The 18,389-nt window shown below is 33.4% G+C and overlaps 1 protein-coding gene across 1 annotated transcript in view; it reads left to right on the top strand.

The window, feature by feature from the left end:
• The window catches only part of LOC115880587 (serine/threonine-protein kinase SMG1), a 122,793-nt gene that overhangs the window by 6,633 nt on the left and 97,771 nt on the right, over positions 1 to 18,389 (top strand). The window contains exons 6-9 of the mRNA XM_030897855.1: positions 6 to 138; positions 282 to 383; positions 3,268 to 3,522; positions 13,648 to 13,832. Of these exons, the coding sequence (XP_030753715.1) occupies positions 6 to 138; positions 282 to 383; positions 3,268 to 3,522; positions 13,648 to 13,832 (675 nt within the window). The remainder of the gene's footprint in view (positions 1 to 5; positions 139 to 281; positions 384 to 3,267; positions 3,523 to 13,647; positions 13,833 to 18,389) is intronic.

Raw genomic sequence — 18,389 nt, 5'->3', positions numbered from 1 at the left:
GTCAGGGCTTAGAAGATTTACATTTGGATGAACGAATAATGCAATTTTTGAGCATAGCCAACACGCTGATGGCTCAGAACGCTGATCCGGCTGGTCATAACTATTACAGAGCAAGACACTATTCAGTAATTCCATTAGGTAAGAGCTGACTATTAAATATTTTATTTTAAAATTACTTTATAATTGTGTTTTTTAAATGCTTTCAAAAGAACGGAGAAAATTATAGCTTAATGTTACTAAAATATGATAATAAAATAAAACATATTTTCTTCATATTTTAGGACCAAGATCTGGTCTTATTTCATGGGTGGATGGTACTACACCGATATTCGCTTTATACAAGCGTTGGCAGCAAAGGGAATTGGCGAAACCAAATGCAAAAGGTATGTTCAGTTTTAATTTTATTTATTTGTATTGCTACAGCTAAAACGGTAGTTATAGGTTTAGCTAATACGGGTTTTAAAATATTGTATGGCGTATTTCTAAATAGCGGATTTTTCATACAATCCATTCACTAAAGCCTCGGTTTCCTACACAGCGGTACCGCTAGAGAGCGGCCGTTTTAGCCGACCAATAGTACGGCCGCTTTGACGGTGAATATTATTTTAAAGTAACATTAAATACGATGGCGTTAAAATACTGCCACTTTTCGCTTTGTGTCAGTTCAAATCAAAATATAAATAAGAAAAAGAAAAAGGAAATAAGAAAGAAAAAATTAGCAGAAGCTAGAAATTAGGAAATAATAGCATAAATAGTGATAATTCTGTTAAATAGAATATGGTTAAGGACGATTATTATAAAGATCTAAATTCATTTTATTCTGAAGAAATAAAAATTCCAAAAAAAGAAAGCAAAGTTCCACAAAGAAGCAGCCCTGTAATAATTAAATTTATTATTAAGGTTTTAATATATTTTGTATTTAAAATTATGTTACTTATAATTATAATTTATGAAATAGGGTTCAAGTTGTTTTAGTCTAAACAGAATAAAATTTTGACATAAATTATTGTTTTTGTATAGGACAATATGGGGTATTTTTATTAAAGCGTAAATTATTCAATATGCTTATGCTCATAGCTGACTAAACTTTAATCATTTATTAATCTGTCTGGCTACGATTCGGCATTTTGTAACACGACTGAAAACCTGCACTCTTTTTGCAGAAGTGTCCAGAAAATATCGTCATTGTTTAATATGCCTAATTCTGATTAGGCTTTTTGGAAAGTGACTGAAAATAGATAGGCTTTTTGTAAAAATCCCTTCTTTTAAATTTCTCCCCGTAGATTTGGTTATAATAGATAGACAGAAAGATGAGTAGGTCTTACAGCAAGCATTTATATATATGTTCCCGTCATCCCTTCGTGGGACATAGGGCTTCTAAGAGATGTTTCCATCTGATCCTATTCTGAGCTGTCTGATCTCTCCCCATGTTTTCCCAACCTCTTGGGCTTCAGAGGTTACTGTTCTTCTCCAGGTATTCCTTGGTCTTCCTCTGGCACGTCTTCCCTGTGGATTCCATTCAAAACCCTCATGCGCAAAATGTACCCAATCTAGCCCCACTTTCTTTTCTTAATTTCGATATCTATTCGATTTTGTGATGTTTTTCTCCACAGTTCTTCGTTGTTAATTTGATTGGGCCAGAAAATTCTCAATATTCTTCGAAGACACTTGTTAACAAACACCTGTAGGCGATCCATGAGACCACGCGTAACCTTCCATGTTTCGCATCCATAAAGCAAAATAGATTTGACATTGCTATTGAAGAGCTGGACTTTAGTTTTTTTGCTATATATAGAGGAGTTCCACACAGGTGTAAGCATGCCAAAAGCTTACACCTTTACAATAAAAAAAATGTGCTTTCAAAATCCTTTCCTCTATATCTTTCTCTGTGCCCCCATCGCTGTGAACCATACTTCCCAGGTACTGAAATTCATCAACTCTTTAGATGGCTAGGTTGGAGAGGTATAGAATCTATACCAAGATCTATACTATAGATCTTGGTTGTTGGGAGTATTTGACCTCATTTCTTTGGTTTTCGCCACGTTAATTTGAAGACCGACATTATTAGCTTCCTCTTGGAGTCTAAGAAGTTTTTGAGACATATCCGAATGTGAATGAGAAAAGATGCATAGATCGTCTGCGTAATCCAGGTCTTCTAGCCTGCTTAAGAGTCCCCATTGTATCCCTAGCGGTTCTTTAAATTCACTATTTAGTGCTACATCCAGAACGATGTTAAAGAGTAGCGGCGAAAGTATACAGCCCTGTTTTACACCTACTGCAATAGAAATTTTCTCCCCCACAGCAAGCATTTACTTGTCCGTTTTTCCAGAATTGAACACATTTTCTTGTTTTCCGACCTAGCAACGGATGAACCTGATACTTTGCTACATAATATAGAATTTATTTCAAAAAAGCAGGTAAAAACTTTTGAGATTGTTGACCCGTTAGTTTAAAAAATCGTTATCCACTTAGAGATTGGCTTAAACAAGTTATAAGTTGCTTGTATTTGTTGTTAAAATTCGTTTCGAAGCAGAGGGCTTACCGTGTCTGGCGAAAGAATATCAGAAATATCTGGGCTATCATCAACTGCTAAGCTATTTAATGAGTGCTTAATGCCCAAAAAGCTTTTTAGACAAGAAGCAAAGCAGCCCCATCTTGTTTTTACCAAAAAAAAGGAATAGGGTAAAGCGGGAAAAAGCAATATTTCCAGTATTGTCGATCTTGCGGTAATATTACCAGAATTGCCGGTAATATTACCCTTTACATCATTATGTATATATCGTAGTCTCATAGTGTATTTCGTCTTTTTATGAAGATCCTAGTCACTTCATGTAGCGTCGGTCGGTTAGATTAGTTAGGTTATTAGGTTAGTTTATTTCATGAAGTGACTAGGATCTTCATGAAAAGACAGAGTACACTATGAGACTACTTCATATATAAACTCACCTTAAACATATTTAAGAATCTAGTTTAAATAGAAATGTCACAATGTTCTAGATTGAGGTTATTTCAGAGATTGTATTAAAGAATAGGATTTTTTTGTATTCAAAAATAGATCGATTTCCTAAATATCAAAGTTAAAAATTAATTTAAATTAAGCAGAATAAAGAAAAGCCAAAAAAATGACGTCAATGAATTGACATAATTTGCTAAAATTCTTCGATCGATAATTTGTTTTAGCATCAGCACCAACGACTAATACTAAAATCTTACACAGAATTAAAAAATGTCATATAATTGACTCATACTGATAAAAGTACTTTTTAGGTGCGGGAAATACAACTACAGTGCCTCGACCTTCCGAACTGTTTTACAACAAGCTTATCGAACATGGCGTCAAAAACATCGATAACCGCAAAGAGTGGCCGACGGCCGTTTTGAAAGATGTTCTGACCGAACTTATGGCCGAAACGCCTAGCGACCTCCTAGCCAGAGAACTGTGGTGCAACGCCGTATCGGCGAACGCTTGGTGGCAAGTGGTGAAGAGGTATTCGTACAGTGTGGCAGTCATGAGTATTATTGGTGAGTATAGGTTTATGTCGTGTTTTAATTTTTATTAGTTTTATTATATGTATAACTGTAGTAAAGGCGATATAAACATAAATCCAATTTAGGGGCCGTCCTGTATCGTAAACACCAAAGGCCTATTCTGTTTGTTCCCTTTTCTCTACACATAGTATCCTATCCCTGTGCCCTACACCACTTCTGCAGGTCTTTGATAGGATGGCAACATCAGTTCAGTTCTTCTTGTTGCCTTGCTTTCTCAAATAGAAAGATTTGCTTGTGATTCAGAGCCTATAGTGACTATTATGCGCTCTGCTCTATCGGCTCGGATATTTATCGCAGAGTCTGCAATAAAGACTTCCTTGATATAGTACTATTGTAATCCGCATTTTATTCCTACTGAGCATTAACAGTTTCCTTGTGGTTTTCGAATTAGGTCCTTCGATGAACGCCTTGCTATGCTTGTGCCCCTTCCTGGTTCTCCAGTGAACATTCCACTTTTTACCGATCCAGAGTTTTACTGCGTTATAAGACATTAAATTAGAAAGCTTTTTCACTCTTAACACATTTAAATTTCGATTCCGCATGTCATTTTCTAATAAAAAATTTCTGACGCAGTCGTCACTTTTTGTGAAACACTATATAAATTTGCGACCTTTTAACTCGAAATGTTTCCGAAAGGAATGCACTTGACTACTGACATTTACTAATATGTATATATGCGTATACCGTTTAAAACTTGATTTTCATGCATCCGTTATCCGACGATACAACGATACTATATTTTAATTTTATTGGTTGAATTTTCGATTGGTTAAAAAATTACGCACTTTTTAAATTTATGCCTCTGTTTATCGGATATACGAATTGCTTGTGATTGATGTCAAATTCGACAACAAAAAAGTATTGTTAGATTGCAGTTGTCAAAATGTCTGTTATCGTACGAAAAGTTAAATTTATTTATACTTTTCCCGATGACGGACCGGAGTTTAACATTTACGGATGAAAAGTGACGCGAAAACACACAACAAAGACCAATTAGAGTGCCGTCGAATCATTGTATCAACGGATAACGGATGCACGAAAATCAAGCTTAAGTTTTTCGTCAACAACTGTCTCGACAAGCGTCTAGCCGCTACCGTTAACCAACTTTCCTGAAATTCATCATCAAAGCCGATCAATGCAGCAGGTGACTGAAAATTTTATGTAAAACATTTACATCAGAATCAGGACATTCAAAGCAATTAAATTCATATTAAAGTAGGTTGAAACCAAAGCAATCAAAACACGCTTGTCGAGACAGTTGCCTAACTAAAGGGTACGCATATGTCATATTTGTCATATGCAAATGAAGGGTCCAGGGAAAAAACATAATACGCGCCATTTTACTAATTTTACAGGAGAGCACTGGACGACTGGTGGTTATCAGGTTCTTTCCGTGTATTCTATATTTTTACTATAGGCATATATCATAGGATTTAACAACTTAATTGCCCTGCAGAGTTTATACATTTTGTAGGGACGAGTTAGACCTACTTTAATATTGTAAAATCCTAAAATTAAGAAATTGGCGCTTAACAAGTTTTTCCCCTGGACCCTTCAAATGTCAGCAGCTAAGTACATTTCTGTCTTCTAAAATCCTATTAGTACCGATAGAACTTTTTTAATAAACGACAAGAGAATCAATTTCAAATCAAATATTCAGTGATAAAGGGTGATTATGAAATTTCACCTCTCGTATCTTAGTTGTCTAACAACTTATTAAAAAGGCAAAACGAATACTTATAGACCTTTTTACATGAAATCCAGTGGTCTAACTAGTTTTTATTAATATTTCAATATTTCATTTATTTTATAAGATATTGACCAACGTTAAGGGTTTTTAAACAGGACACCCTGTATATTTGTCGAGAAATTGTTCTCAAAAATATATAACAGTATGCCTATATCTACAGTTCTGTAGTAGACCATGCAAAGCAAGTTAATATAAATTGTACGTTTAATAATTGCATAAAATATAATATTTATGTTAAAATTAAAAAAAATGTTACTATATGTTTTCAGTTTTATTTTTTTATTCGTAGATATTACAAGCGCAAGATAAGCACATATTGAAAATTAAATATTTAAACTTGACCTATTTGTGCCTGTACCGGAATTACTCTGTTTATTCAACATATTTCCGAAATAAATCGGAGTAATATTTTCTCAGGAGAATATGGAAATATTAGTCGACTATGCGTCGGCACTATTAGATGTATTCTTTCTCCCTTTAAGTGGATTGAACTGAGTTTATTCAACACTCTTACATAAATTTACTATCTCAATAAATTTCGTACGTTCTATTTACATAACGTATGAGTTTGAATTAAATGTTCTGTCGCTGAATTCCATCTTCTGTCGAGGCTAGTGAACTTTGTAAACTTTTTCTATGTTCCGAGAATAACGTTTTAAGCTTGATTTTCATGCATCCGTTGTCCGACGATACGATGATACGATATTAATTTTATTGGTTGAATTTAAAAATTTGGATTGGTTAGAAAATTAAGCAGTTTTAAATTTACTGCATTTTCATGCCTCTGTTCATCGGGATATATGATTTGCTTGTGCTTGGTGTCATTTTATATTTTCATTTTCATAACGATTTCGCTGTTTTACTTATAGTCTAAGAGCTAGCAACGTTTTCGGGAGAGAATTTTAAGAAAGCTGGTTCTTTAATATATCTTTTGCTATGCTCTCATGAACAGAGTGCGGACCTTCTGGCTGCCGGTAGACGTTGCCTTCACTACTGCGCATCATATCTGTAGTTAGCATATGTTTATTACTGCGCATTACACATTCGCCCTGTATTTCAGGAACTAAGGAGGCTAGGACATACCTATGTGTAGCATATTTAGTTTCATAAAAAAGTCGCAAAGTAATGTGAAAATCGCATCATTGTACCTCTACTCATAAACGAGAAATTCTATAAAATACACGAAAATGAGATACCCTGTACAGATGTGATGCGCAGTAGTGAACCGCAGTAGTCTACCAGCAGCCAGACGGCCCGCACTTTGGTCAGGTGAGAAGCAGAATTAAAAAAACAGCTTTCTTAAAATTCTCGTTTTCCCGACGTTACTTAACTCTTTTGACGTACTCTCGTTTGACTTAACTCTTGTATTATTATATTTTTACTAGCGTGTACCCGTGACTTTGTTCGCGTCGAATTAATCATTTGTAATGGTGATGATACAGCAAAGCAAGAATTTCCATTAACATACAAACTGGATAAAATTTTCTCACATTAATGTCAGCATGAGAAAAAAACAATATGGCGATATTATTATATAACTTGGTAATATTTGAGGGGTAGTTTCATCTCGTTGGAATTTGACTTTCGAAAAATCCGTTTGCAAAAATAAGCTTTTTACGTCAAGCAGTTTAAGCAGAATCGTGGTTAATCAATTACCCAACTTTTAGGAACACCCTAAACCCTAACCTAATAGCCTAAGAGCTGACGACATATTTAGAGAACATATTTTAGGCAAGCTAGAATAACTAAAAATGTATAGTCTATTAACTGGTGAACCCAGAATCCTAAGTCTGGCTGGGGGGTTGGGGGTATTTCGCTATTGCGCAACCCTTTGAATAAGAAGACTAAGGAAGGAGCATATCAAAAATCTTAGGTACACCGCGATGGGCCTTAAATATGGCCGACTTAAATTCCGGTTTATCAGTGTCGTTCTAATTTTATTTAAAAAATCTAAACTATGATGTAGGGTTGACGTGGGGTAGACTCAATAATATGTAGTTTTATTTTACGTTGTGAATAAACGTTGGTAGTTATTAAAATTGTTATAAAAATATATAATTCTAATAAAAATAGATAAGTTATAATAAGTATTTATTACCACAAACATCCGATACGCTACCGAAGCAGGTAAGTCAAATTAACGTATCTAAATTCTTTGACATCTAATCTTTGACAAGTAATAAATAAAAGCTAAAATGCAAAAAAAATAAATAATTTAGTTAATTTAAGTGAATTTCATAAATGATCGGTTTACTACACGTATGTATATTATATATTCACTTACTAGCGAAAAGTTGTTCCATTATTTCACTAAATTTTTGCCGAGTTCTACCGCACGCTACACAACCAACTATTTTAGAGTCTTTTTCGATAAATCGCGATAGTGTCACTGTTAATTTAAGTTCTGCCACAATTTCCATCTAGATTTACTACCTTTATACAACTATCAGTAGTAGAATAAATAATAAATAACATAAAATAAGCTCCGTAAAGACTGACAAATCCACAAAATTTCAAATCAAATTCAAATGTGTCAAATGAATCGTCAAACAGAACTGTCAAGGATCCCCAATCCCCACCCTGGAGTGCTTTTATGGTGCTTTTTCCGCCCACCATGCATGAATACATGGATAGGATTATGCTCCTTCCTTAGTCTTCTTATTCAAAGGCGCAACCCATAAAATTTGCAAAAAAATAAATCCAAAAAACATTCTTTAGGCAACTTGAAATTTGTTTATTCTTAAATTTTAGCATCTATTTAACCTAGAAATAAGTATGCCAGACTTTTTTTTCGGTTTTAAAGTGTAACCCGACCATTCCAAATATGTTTAATTATTATATCTGGAAAACATACTTTAGGCATTCTAAAATTTTTACAGCGTGTTTATTAGATGATATTAAAAAATATGTGTTAATTGCCAGACGAATTCAATGGGATTTAATACTTGCCAGACGCGAATAAAGATTTTAAATGAGCGCGATAAGAAAGTCTTATGAGTACCTATTAGCGCGAGAAAGATAGTTTATTGAGACCCGGTCGGCAGCCGATGCGGCTGACGTAACAGCATTTTGGAGTCGTAAAAACTTAAAAAAGAACTAACTAATATTGAATAAATAAAAAGAAACATTTTTTAATAAAAATGTATGATTGAAATCCTTTCAATGAGAAAACTTTTTAATTTAAGTATTTTGTTTCTGAAAGAATAAAAAGACGAATCATTATTTAAAAATTAGCATATTATAAAATATATTTTTTTCAAACGTCACAAAAATATAATTATTATTATACTTTTGTGTGACATATTATATTATTATTAATTTTTGCGACCTGATTGACAATATAAAAAAGTCATTTTAACGCCTAAGCATACTTACTTTTGAATCTATTTAGAAAGATTAACAAGGGTACTTTAATAAAATTCCAGAATACTTATTTTTTTAGCACTGTACATGGTATCCTTTTGTCGGGACTACGTTTTATGGTAAAACCACTTCTTTAAATTTTAAACCATGTTGTTGGCGCACTTTTAAAAATTCTTTGCATTTTTGTAGTCTGCCTTCATCAAAAACAATAACTTTGTCACTAGTAACTTTTTTACAAACTACACAACTTAAATGTTTTTTATCCATTGTGATTAGTAGTTAGTAGCGAAATTAGTAGTTACTAAAATATTTATTTGCAGTAAGTATTCTAAACTATTTACACTATGCACGTCAATATTTAATTTATAAATACATATTTGTACATTCCAACAAAATAATCTCTGAATTAACCCTGTATCTGGCAAGGTACTAAAAATCTTTACAAGACCCTAAAAATGAGTTCACCAATAATATTTGATATAGAGGTGACTTATAAATGACTAGAATGTAATAATTTTTGATAGAAAATGACTTTTGAAATGGTTGCTCATGAGCAACATTGCCAAGTTATGGACATTTTTCTTTGTAGTTTGAGAGCAACAATGCCAGTCGAGAGAAGTTATTTTTGTGTTGATCAAATAGTAAAAACACATTTTTTGTTTATTTATTTTATTCAAAAATTCATATCAAAAAATGAATGGGGTTTTCGTAGATTCCTTCCTAAACATATAAAAATATTAAAAAAAATATATCAAAACCTTTTTACAAAAAAATAACAAACATAAACACGCTAATTCTTTTGCGTTTTTTGGTCATGGAAATAATAAAAGCAATTTTTAGATGGTGTCAAGCAGAGTCGTAATTCACATTTGGTGCAAAAAACTGTTGTGAAACCGCTTTTACAGTGTCTGCATCTTCCTTTAGCGTCAGCGTTGTAGGTAGGCCAATGTCCTAAACCATCGTACCGTGTTGCAATATCAGGTCTAGGAGTCGTGGAATTAACTATTTTCTCAGCAGGTTTCTTCCCGCCTATCGATTTAGTACGTCGTTGTTTGCCGGTGTTGGATAAAGATTTAGCTAATTCCATTTTGAACAACTTCAGCGGAATGGGCTTCTCCTTTAGAGCCTTGCAGTCATTTTGGTACAGAATCCAGGCATTATTTACGCATATATCAATAACCCACGTGACTATCGAAAAGTACCACCTTTTAGATCTGCTTGGGCTGCGATAAAGACCAAGTAAAGCATTCGCTTTATCAACACCCCCCATGTGTTTATTGTATTGTGTTATAACAGCTGGCACTTATAGCACTATTGTGTTATAACAACAGCACATAATAAAAAAGAGGAAAGCAGCCTATTTGGACCATATCATGAGACATAGCAAGTATGAATTCCTTCAGCTCATCATCGAGGGTAAAATTGAGGGAAAGCGCGGACCCGGACGACGGGAATGCTCCTGGCTGAAGAACATCAGAGATTGGACAGGCCTGGACTCACATACTTTGCTGAGAAGAGCGAAAAATAGAGAGGGATTTGCCATGGTTGTTGCCGATCTTCACTGAATGGAGAAGGCACTTTAAGAAGAAGAATAACAGCTGGGCAGGTGATATTAACCTTTTTCTTTTCAAGTTTTGAGTACCGTTTTATGGTAGTTACAGGTTCCACGCCACAGAAGGTACTTGCTAATAGTACACATTTATTATCGCACCACTTTACCACTATGAGCCTTTAGCAACATCTGCTTTATAAACAAAGGAACCTCTGCCTTTCTTTTGTAAGACCTTATCTGTTTCTAACTGACATCCACCAATCCTATTGCTTCTAATTGTTCCTAGCACAAGTATCTGAAATTTATCTTTTAGATATGTGAATAACTTTAGGCTAGAGAACCAGTTATCACAAAATACCACTGCATTTTTTGGTTCTGATATCGTTTTGCACAAAGCAATAACCGCACAAGCACTTACACCGAAACTCTTTTCTTCCTCTGTCAATTCATTAGGAAGCCCTTCGAGTTCTTCAAATGTAACTGCACTTTGGTAGGGGATGAAGTCAGCTACATAACCCGAAACTCCTGCACGTACAAAAAATTTATACCCCCATTTGTGGGGCTTGTTTTGTATATATTGCCTCAAATTCCCTGCATATGTTCCTTTATAAGCAATCATAGTCTCGTCTACAGAATACTGATTTTCAAACTGATATTTATAACAATTTTCTCTTACACCTTCCAGAAGAGGTCTTATTTTATAATATCTGTCTTTCGTCTGATCTGTAATTTGATCGTTGTCGTTGAAGTGTAAAAATCTACATAATTTTTGAAACCGTTTGAGAGACATTACATTGGCAATTTGGTCAATTCTGGTAGCACCAGACCAATAATCCTCCATTGCCGGTAAATGTATAACACCCATAGTCATAATTATGGATAAAAAATCGGTTATTTCAGAAGGATTTGTATCAATAGGTTTTCCGAGAATTTTGCTACTAAGGTTTGTTTGATACACAATATCATCCATGACTTGAAGTGAAAAAAGCTTTGTAAAATATTCGAGAGGTGTTTGAACATTAGCAGTTTCAGGAATTTTGGTGGGCTTCAAATCCGTGGAAATAATGTCATTCTCAATCCAAGGGTAGGTATCCGTATTTCTACTTACTTTTCTTTTCTGGCGGGGCGGTTCAGATTCATAATTCTCCTCTGTTTCCGATTCAGTTTCTGGCATAACAATGTCCATTCCGTGTGGCAACTCCTCATCTTCATTCAAATCCGAGCCATTCAACAGAATCTGTCGATCTAACTGCTCATCGTCACTCGAATCGTTTTCAATATCTGACACATTTGGATTAGTAGGAGTTACGGCAACATTGGGTTTTTTCCGTAAAACCTAGCCGCACTAATTTCCGAGCAATCCGAAATATCCATGTCTATGAACTTACTATAACCTGAAACAAAAAGACTATTATGCAGACGATGTTGCCTGTGAGCTACATAGAGTTTCAAACTAATTTTCCTTGAGATCTAGCAACTATAAGTAAAAAAAAAATATCCTACAGTCAAAGTTTATATTGTTATTTATGACATTTATTACAAATATTAATAATCAAACGAACAGTTCCTACCTTACTTTGAATATATTGCCACCCAGATTCACGGCTGCAGCAGTCAGCTGGAGGCAAGTCACCATGATGAATAAATTTATTTCGCCAAATTGCCGCAAGGTGGTAGTATATATGCACGCCGTTTGTAAACAATGTATCTACCAGGCTACATTGACCGTAAAGCGTTAAACACAGCGGAAGGTGAATAAACTAAATATAGGGTTAAAAGCCTGCAAATAATTGAAATGAAACCGAAAAAGAATTGTTTTTATGAAAATTTGAAGTACTCCAAAATACTGTTACGTCAGCCGCATCCGCTGCCGACGGGTCTCAATAAACTATCTTTCTCGCGCTTATAGATACTCATAAGACTTTTTTGTCGCGCTCATTTAAAATCTTTATTCGCGTCTGGCAAGTATTAAATCTCATTGAATTCGTCTGGCAATTAACACATATTTTTTAATATCATCTAATAAACACGCTGTAAAAGTTTTAGAATGCCTAAAGTATGTTTTTCAGGTATAATATTTAAACATATTTGGAATGGTCTGGTTACACTTTAAACCCGAAAAAAAAGTCTGGCACACTTATTTCTATGTTAAATTGATGCTAAAATTTAAGAATAAACAAATTTCAAGTTGCCTAAAGAATGTTTTTTTGTTGGTTTTGTTGGTTGTTAAATGTTATGGGTTGCGCAGTAGCGAAATACCCCCAACCCCCCAGCCAGACTTAGGATTCTGGGTTCACAAGTTATTAAACTTTATTTTTTTTGTTATTCTAACTTGCCTAAAATATGTTCTCTAAATATGTCGCCAGCTCTCCGGCTATAACCCACAGTCAATCGGTTTGCCAAAAATCAGCTTTAAACGTCAAGTAGTTTAAGCAGAATCGTGATTACTCAATGGTCAATGGTTATGAAACACCCTGTATAAATTTTTAAAAAATTTTAAAATATGTAAAACAACAAAATAAAATATACGTGTTCAAGAGTTTTTCCGAAAAACTCACCGGTTTTTAAATAAAAAATATTCTAATATTTGAGGGGTGATTTCACCCTCTTAGAATTCTCTTTTTCGATAAATCCCTTCTTACCGAACCTCTACATCCTAAAATCAATCCTTTTTCCAAAAATCAGCTTTTTACGTCAAGCGCTTTAAGCAGGATCGTGATTAATCAATGACCAGCTTTTTCGAAACACCCTGTATACATTCTTAAAAAATCTTAAAATATGTAAAAAGCAAAATAGAATATAAGTGTTTAGGCGTTTTTTCGGAAACTTGACCGTTTTTTAAATAAAAAATATTTGAGGGGTGCTTTCACCCCCTTGGAACTGGAATTTCGAAAAATCCCTTCTTATCGAACCTCTACACTCTCGAATCAAACTGTATGCCAAAATTGAGCTTTTTACGTTGAGTGATTTGAGCAGGATCGTGATTAATCAGTGAGTCTGTCACTTAAGGATTTTATATATTAGTATAGATTAAGGCAATTTGTCAAAAAAGTGTCAAAACGTCCGTTATCGTACGATCTTTCTCCGTTGACGGGCTGGAGTAAAAAATTTACTGATGAAAAGCGGCGCGAAAAGGCTATAACTAATCAGAGCGCCGTATAACGGACGCATGAAAATCAAGCTTTATTCGCCAAGAAATTTAAAATAAAAATCTTATGCTATTCATTTTTTTGTTATGCTTAGTCGATTTTTTATATTATTTTCTTTTTAATATCTATTATTTTCTCATGTATTGCGAACTTTTGACGGTTTAGACCGGTATAGACATAATTTTTTTGACGGTTGTTGTACGGGGTGGTTCAATAATAGAGAACGTCGTAACGTCAAGACCATCGTCTATATAGGGACTATATATTTATCTCTTATTTTTAAGGTTATATTATCGGATTGGGCGACAGACATTTGGACAACATGCTGATTGATCTGACAACCGGGGATGTCGTGCATATTGATTATAACGTGTGCTTTGAGAAGGGCAAGACTTTGAGGGTACCGGAAAAGGTCCCTTTCAGACTTACGCCGAATATAAGGGATGCTTTGGGAGTTACAGGGGTTGAGGTAAGTGATAGATATACACGTTTAGTTAACTCATTTTTGAAATCTGTTTCGATAGTTATGATACATTTTCTATTATTTATTATGACGTTAGATTCACCTGTAACGGCACCTGGTAACGGAATCTTTAAAACTCTATTTTCACACTTTACGACATGAGAGTAAATTGAAATTTTTCGCTCTTATATATTCCAATATGCTACCCCGTAATTATTTGGATTAATAATTATTATTGATTCTGAATTCATTCTCAAAATGTTACATTATAAATCTACCTATACTATGTATATACCCTGCTGGCTAAAAATTAAGCTAGTTAAAATTTCCGGAATTCCCCGGCCTTAAACCAATGATCTTGTTTGTTTTGCCTATGATTGGCGAGCGGCTGGGATTCCCCGACTACAAACCAATAACCTGGTTTGTTCTACTTATGGAGATATTGTTTTATTCTGTGGTTCCCCATGCAAACTGATATTTCTAATGTGCTGGATTCTGAATTGATTCTTTTAAGGTGCGGTGGCGACGTTGATTTTGTTTTAAGCAAATCTTATATGTGTAACTAATTTAAAAGTAAAAAATAATTCAAACAATTAATAATACCCTTTAAAGTTATATTAAAATGAGTGACAGTGCTGACCTTTTTTAGATTATAAGTATTAAATTATTATTTCACTGTGTTTGTGTTATTACTTATACTTATTATTATTACTTTCCTAAAATACATTAATTAAAGTTATGAATGAATAACTTTTTGTTTATTTTATTATTTGCCACTATGAGTCTCATTTCTATCTGTTTTGGACATACATAAATGGATTGTTTCTATTACTATACTTTATTCGGCCTACTCGGCCCAGTAAGGCCGATCACCAAGTACACATTACTCGGTTAAAATTCTGGCCGAGCACAGAACTACTCGGTACTCGGTGCAGCCCTAATAGGAGTGAATCGCTATGGCAATCTAGTAAGTCGGAGAGAGCAAAAATACGAAGTACTTATTACATAACCACTTAATCTGACGGTAGATTCCATGCGCTTGGGAAAATACTTGCCTTCTGTCTTTATTCAGTACATCTTATTTTGCTAAGCGTGTTGACCGTACTTTCTCGTACACGAAAATCTGCGCCCAAACTATATCGATTTTTATTGTATATTAGAAAGATGGCACGTTTTTGATGCACGATGATTTTTATATGGCGATGATTGCACAATGAAAGATTACCAATCGGTTTTAAATATAAATTAATTATATAGCTCAAAATGGGCTGTATAGTTAATTATACAGCTCATTATAAAAACTACACACTTTCTGTACATTTTATTAATTATTTTCCTTAAGTTATGTAACAATAGTAATTAATACTGAGCGATATAATTATTTTTAGTTAATTGTTCGTAAAATTTAATCGGACTGAAATGAACTATGGATGATTGTTTGTTTTACTATTTTTGAAGAGAAAATGTAAATATTTCAGTAAATAATTATATTACTTATAGACGGAATTAGTGATCATCAAAGACTGAAATTTTGGATATGGATAGGATATTCTGCATCATGTAGAAATTTTTTATTTTTTTGATTCTATGTTATTCGCACGTATACCGATATATTTTCCTGAGCAAACAATATTTCTTTTCTAGGCAAATAATGTGCGTGCACGGTACATATTACAAAAAAATCGAATTGCTTCGAAAACCCTCGAACTGAAATAATATTTATGGGGAATAAACAACTTCACTGTAACATGTCTCGGTTTCTCTCGAGGGGCGGCGTCAATATGGCGTTTATACTATTTTTTTCGCGTGATCGCCCCTGTTTTAGCCGTAAAAATTGTTTGACACTGATTAAAAGAACTTTTTAGTATTTAACAGGGTTAATTTTAAAACTCTATAATATATTATGCTAACTCGTCTCTTTAAATACCGGGTGTTTCTGAAAAGTGGCTCACCCCTATAACTTTTTTATTTTTTATATGAAAAAATTAGTATTGGGTGACATATTCAATTGTTTTCGGCCTGATAACTACAACTTTTGATTTTTAAATGGCACCCTCGGTATTTTTTTACTTTATTCAATAGAAAATGACATTCTGAATGGAATGGCATATCATATGTCAACTTTTGACATTTTCGCTTAAAAAATCGTATTTTAAATTTCAATCTAGAGTGCTATGGTCGTATTAAAATACTAATTTTTAATCAAGGAGCCTTGGAAAAATATATTTGATCGTCTAATGTTTTTCGTGTCTTTTTCTGGCCAGTTAAAAGATGCCCAAATCGTATTTTTAATCATATTTCAATTTTTTCAAATGGAACTAGGTTGGCTCAGTAGCATATTTGGAAAAATCATTTTTTACGAATAGTTTGGTACTACATACTTGGTATTTCGAGTCAAATTGTCGTTATGAACCCCATGGTTGCAGCATTCGTACTCACAACCTTTAGATTGGTAGAACAGAGCTATACCTCTACGCAACCGGGTATCATTGTTAAGTTTTAACGACAGATAAAAATCGATATTTTTATGTATAAATTTTAAGTCTATGACGAATCAATAAATGGATAAATATTTTTGGCAGCATGGAACAAAATACTACGTCTAAATTAACTCAAAACTCTCCCGTAGTAAAGGAGATTAACCTTTCTGTTTTGCATGTCGTATTTTCGTTTTATAGGCGAACTAATATAATAAAAATAAACGTCGGCTTTTACTAACCATTAACTAAGCGATTTATTATTCATCATCATTATTTATTTTTGTGAGGCGTATACCTTTTTTAAAAGAGTACTTGAATATTTGTTTATCTATTTTTAGTTCATTTACATTATATTTTAGTTATTTTTAACGTGCAGAAATTGTTGGTATAGGTCGCTACCTCCTACAAATAATATAGATAAACCTTAAGAAAGTTCTTAAGATATACAAACCACATATAAACAGAAAAATGCTAGGTTGCCGCTTATTTGTTATATTAGATTTATTTTTGAGGTGGCTATCGGCCTGTTTTATTGGGATCTTTTCAGATCTATTGTGGTCCTCTTCTGATTCCTAGGTTACATTCTCATGCGCTATCCTTTTCAGGAAGTCTAACATCTTTGAAACTGAACCCTCCATATAGATCATACCATATAAACTTTTAGTCACGTGATTAAGCTTGACCGGCACAGCGTTGCCTAGTTTTAAATATTTTCTTTTAATCGGAATATTTTAGGAAACATAAATAAATTAATTATAAATATATAAACAGTTATTATTTACATCAATTAAACCCTTTAACATTACTTAAGAGACATAAAGGGTCATTACTACCGCTTTCCCGTTCATAATATTCTAATAAGGTTGCGATGGGTTTTTTGCAACGGCTATTAAGCTATCTTGTACACTTCGCACTAAAAGAGGTTCTAAAAAGAACAACGTTTGACTGCAAGGTCTGCTAGTAAAAAACTTAAGCTGAAAGTATCACAACACAAATCATTTAAATCAAAAACTCGTAATACAAAACTAAAGTGTCAGAACGAATGACAATGTCAGGAAATAAATAAATGTTGCAACTTGACATTTTTGACAAGCTCACCTGAATCCCCAGCGGGAAATTTAAATTCCTATTAGTCAGCCCGGCGCACAGTGGTTTCGGCAATGAAAAAAAAAACAAAAAAGAGGGTGTTAAATCGGGTTTAAATTATCCTATCTTACATCGAGTTAGTTCAAAGACAATATAATAATATTACTTTTTTAATTTAATTACTAGTTTTGAATTTACAACACCTCCTTTTTTACAATTTTCTTAATATACGAAACGCACAAAAATACAGCGAAAACAAGTAATATTATACAGCCCTTCTTTTAATTCCTAAAAATCGGTATTACCCAGGAACTGTTTCGTTTATCCATGGGTATTAAAAGTAAAAATCATTTTGCCAAAATATACCGTGCCTTTGATGCAGTTTAGTTTGAATCTATTTCTAATAAAATTACTTTACTTCTTACTTTAATCAGACTAGAACAAAAAAGCTTTACCGATCTTTGGTCTCGGATTAATTTGACTAAAAAAAGCAACTGTTAAAGTAGTGATTCTATAAATTTTATCGCCACATTCGGCCACGTTTGTTAAAAATTTAAAATAAAAGATAAACAGTGTGGAAAAAAATGAAAACTACATTCTTCATTTTTGCGGATGCCGATGAATTCATTTAATATAATTTACTTTTTTTGTCACTTAAAATTATATAAATATCATTATATTGTATAAGATTTAAATGTTATAAATTATAATAATTTGAACCACAGTGTGTAACTAAACTGAGCATCAATTGAAGCGTAAAGTGCAACTTTTTGCATTAAGTTTAACTTCTTGTATTTTTTAAACTTCTGAAGGAATTTTGAATTTGCCAGCCAGATTCTAAAACATTGTTTTATGGACTATCGAACCGTTCTTTGTAGTTTTTTTCAATTATTGGTCAGGACCCATAATACAGGGTAAAACAAAAATGCGCGCATTTTTAACAAAATTTTAAGTGAGCCTCATTTTGTGGAGGGATGGAGGAGATCCATTTTTTGTG

The sequence above is a fragment of the Sitophilus oryzae genome, unplaced genomic scaffold, assembly GCF_002938485.1.
Source record: "Sitophilus oryzae breed Bouriz unplaced genomic scaffold, Soryzae_2.0 scaffold_1639_pilon_pilon, whole genome shotgun sequence".
In the NCBI taxonomy this organism is placed as follows: Eukaryota; Metazoa; Arthropoda; class Insecta; order Coleoptera; family Curculionidae; genus Sitophilus; species Sitophilus oryzae.
This window is presented reverse-complemented; position numbering and strand designations above follow the sequence as displayed.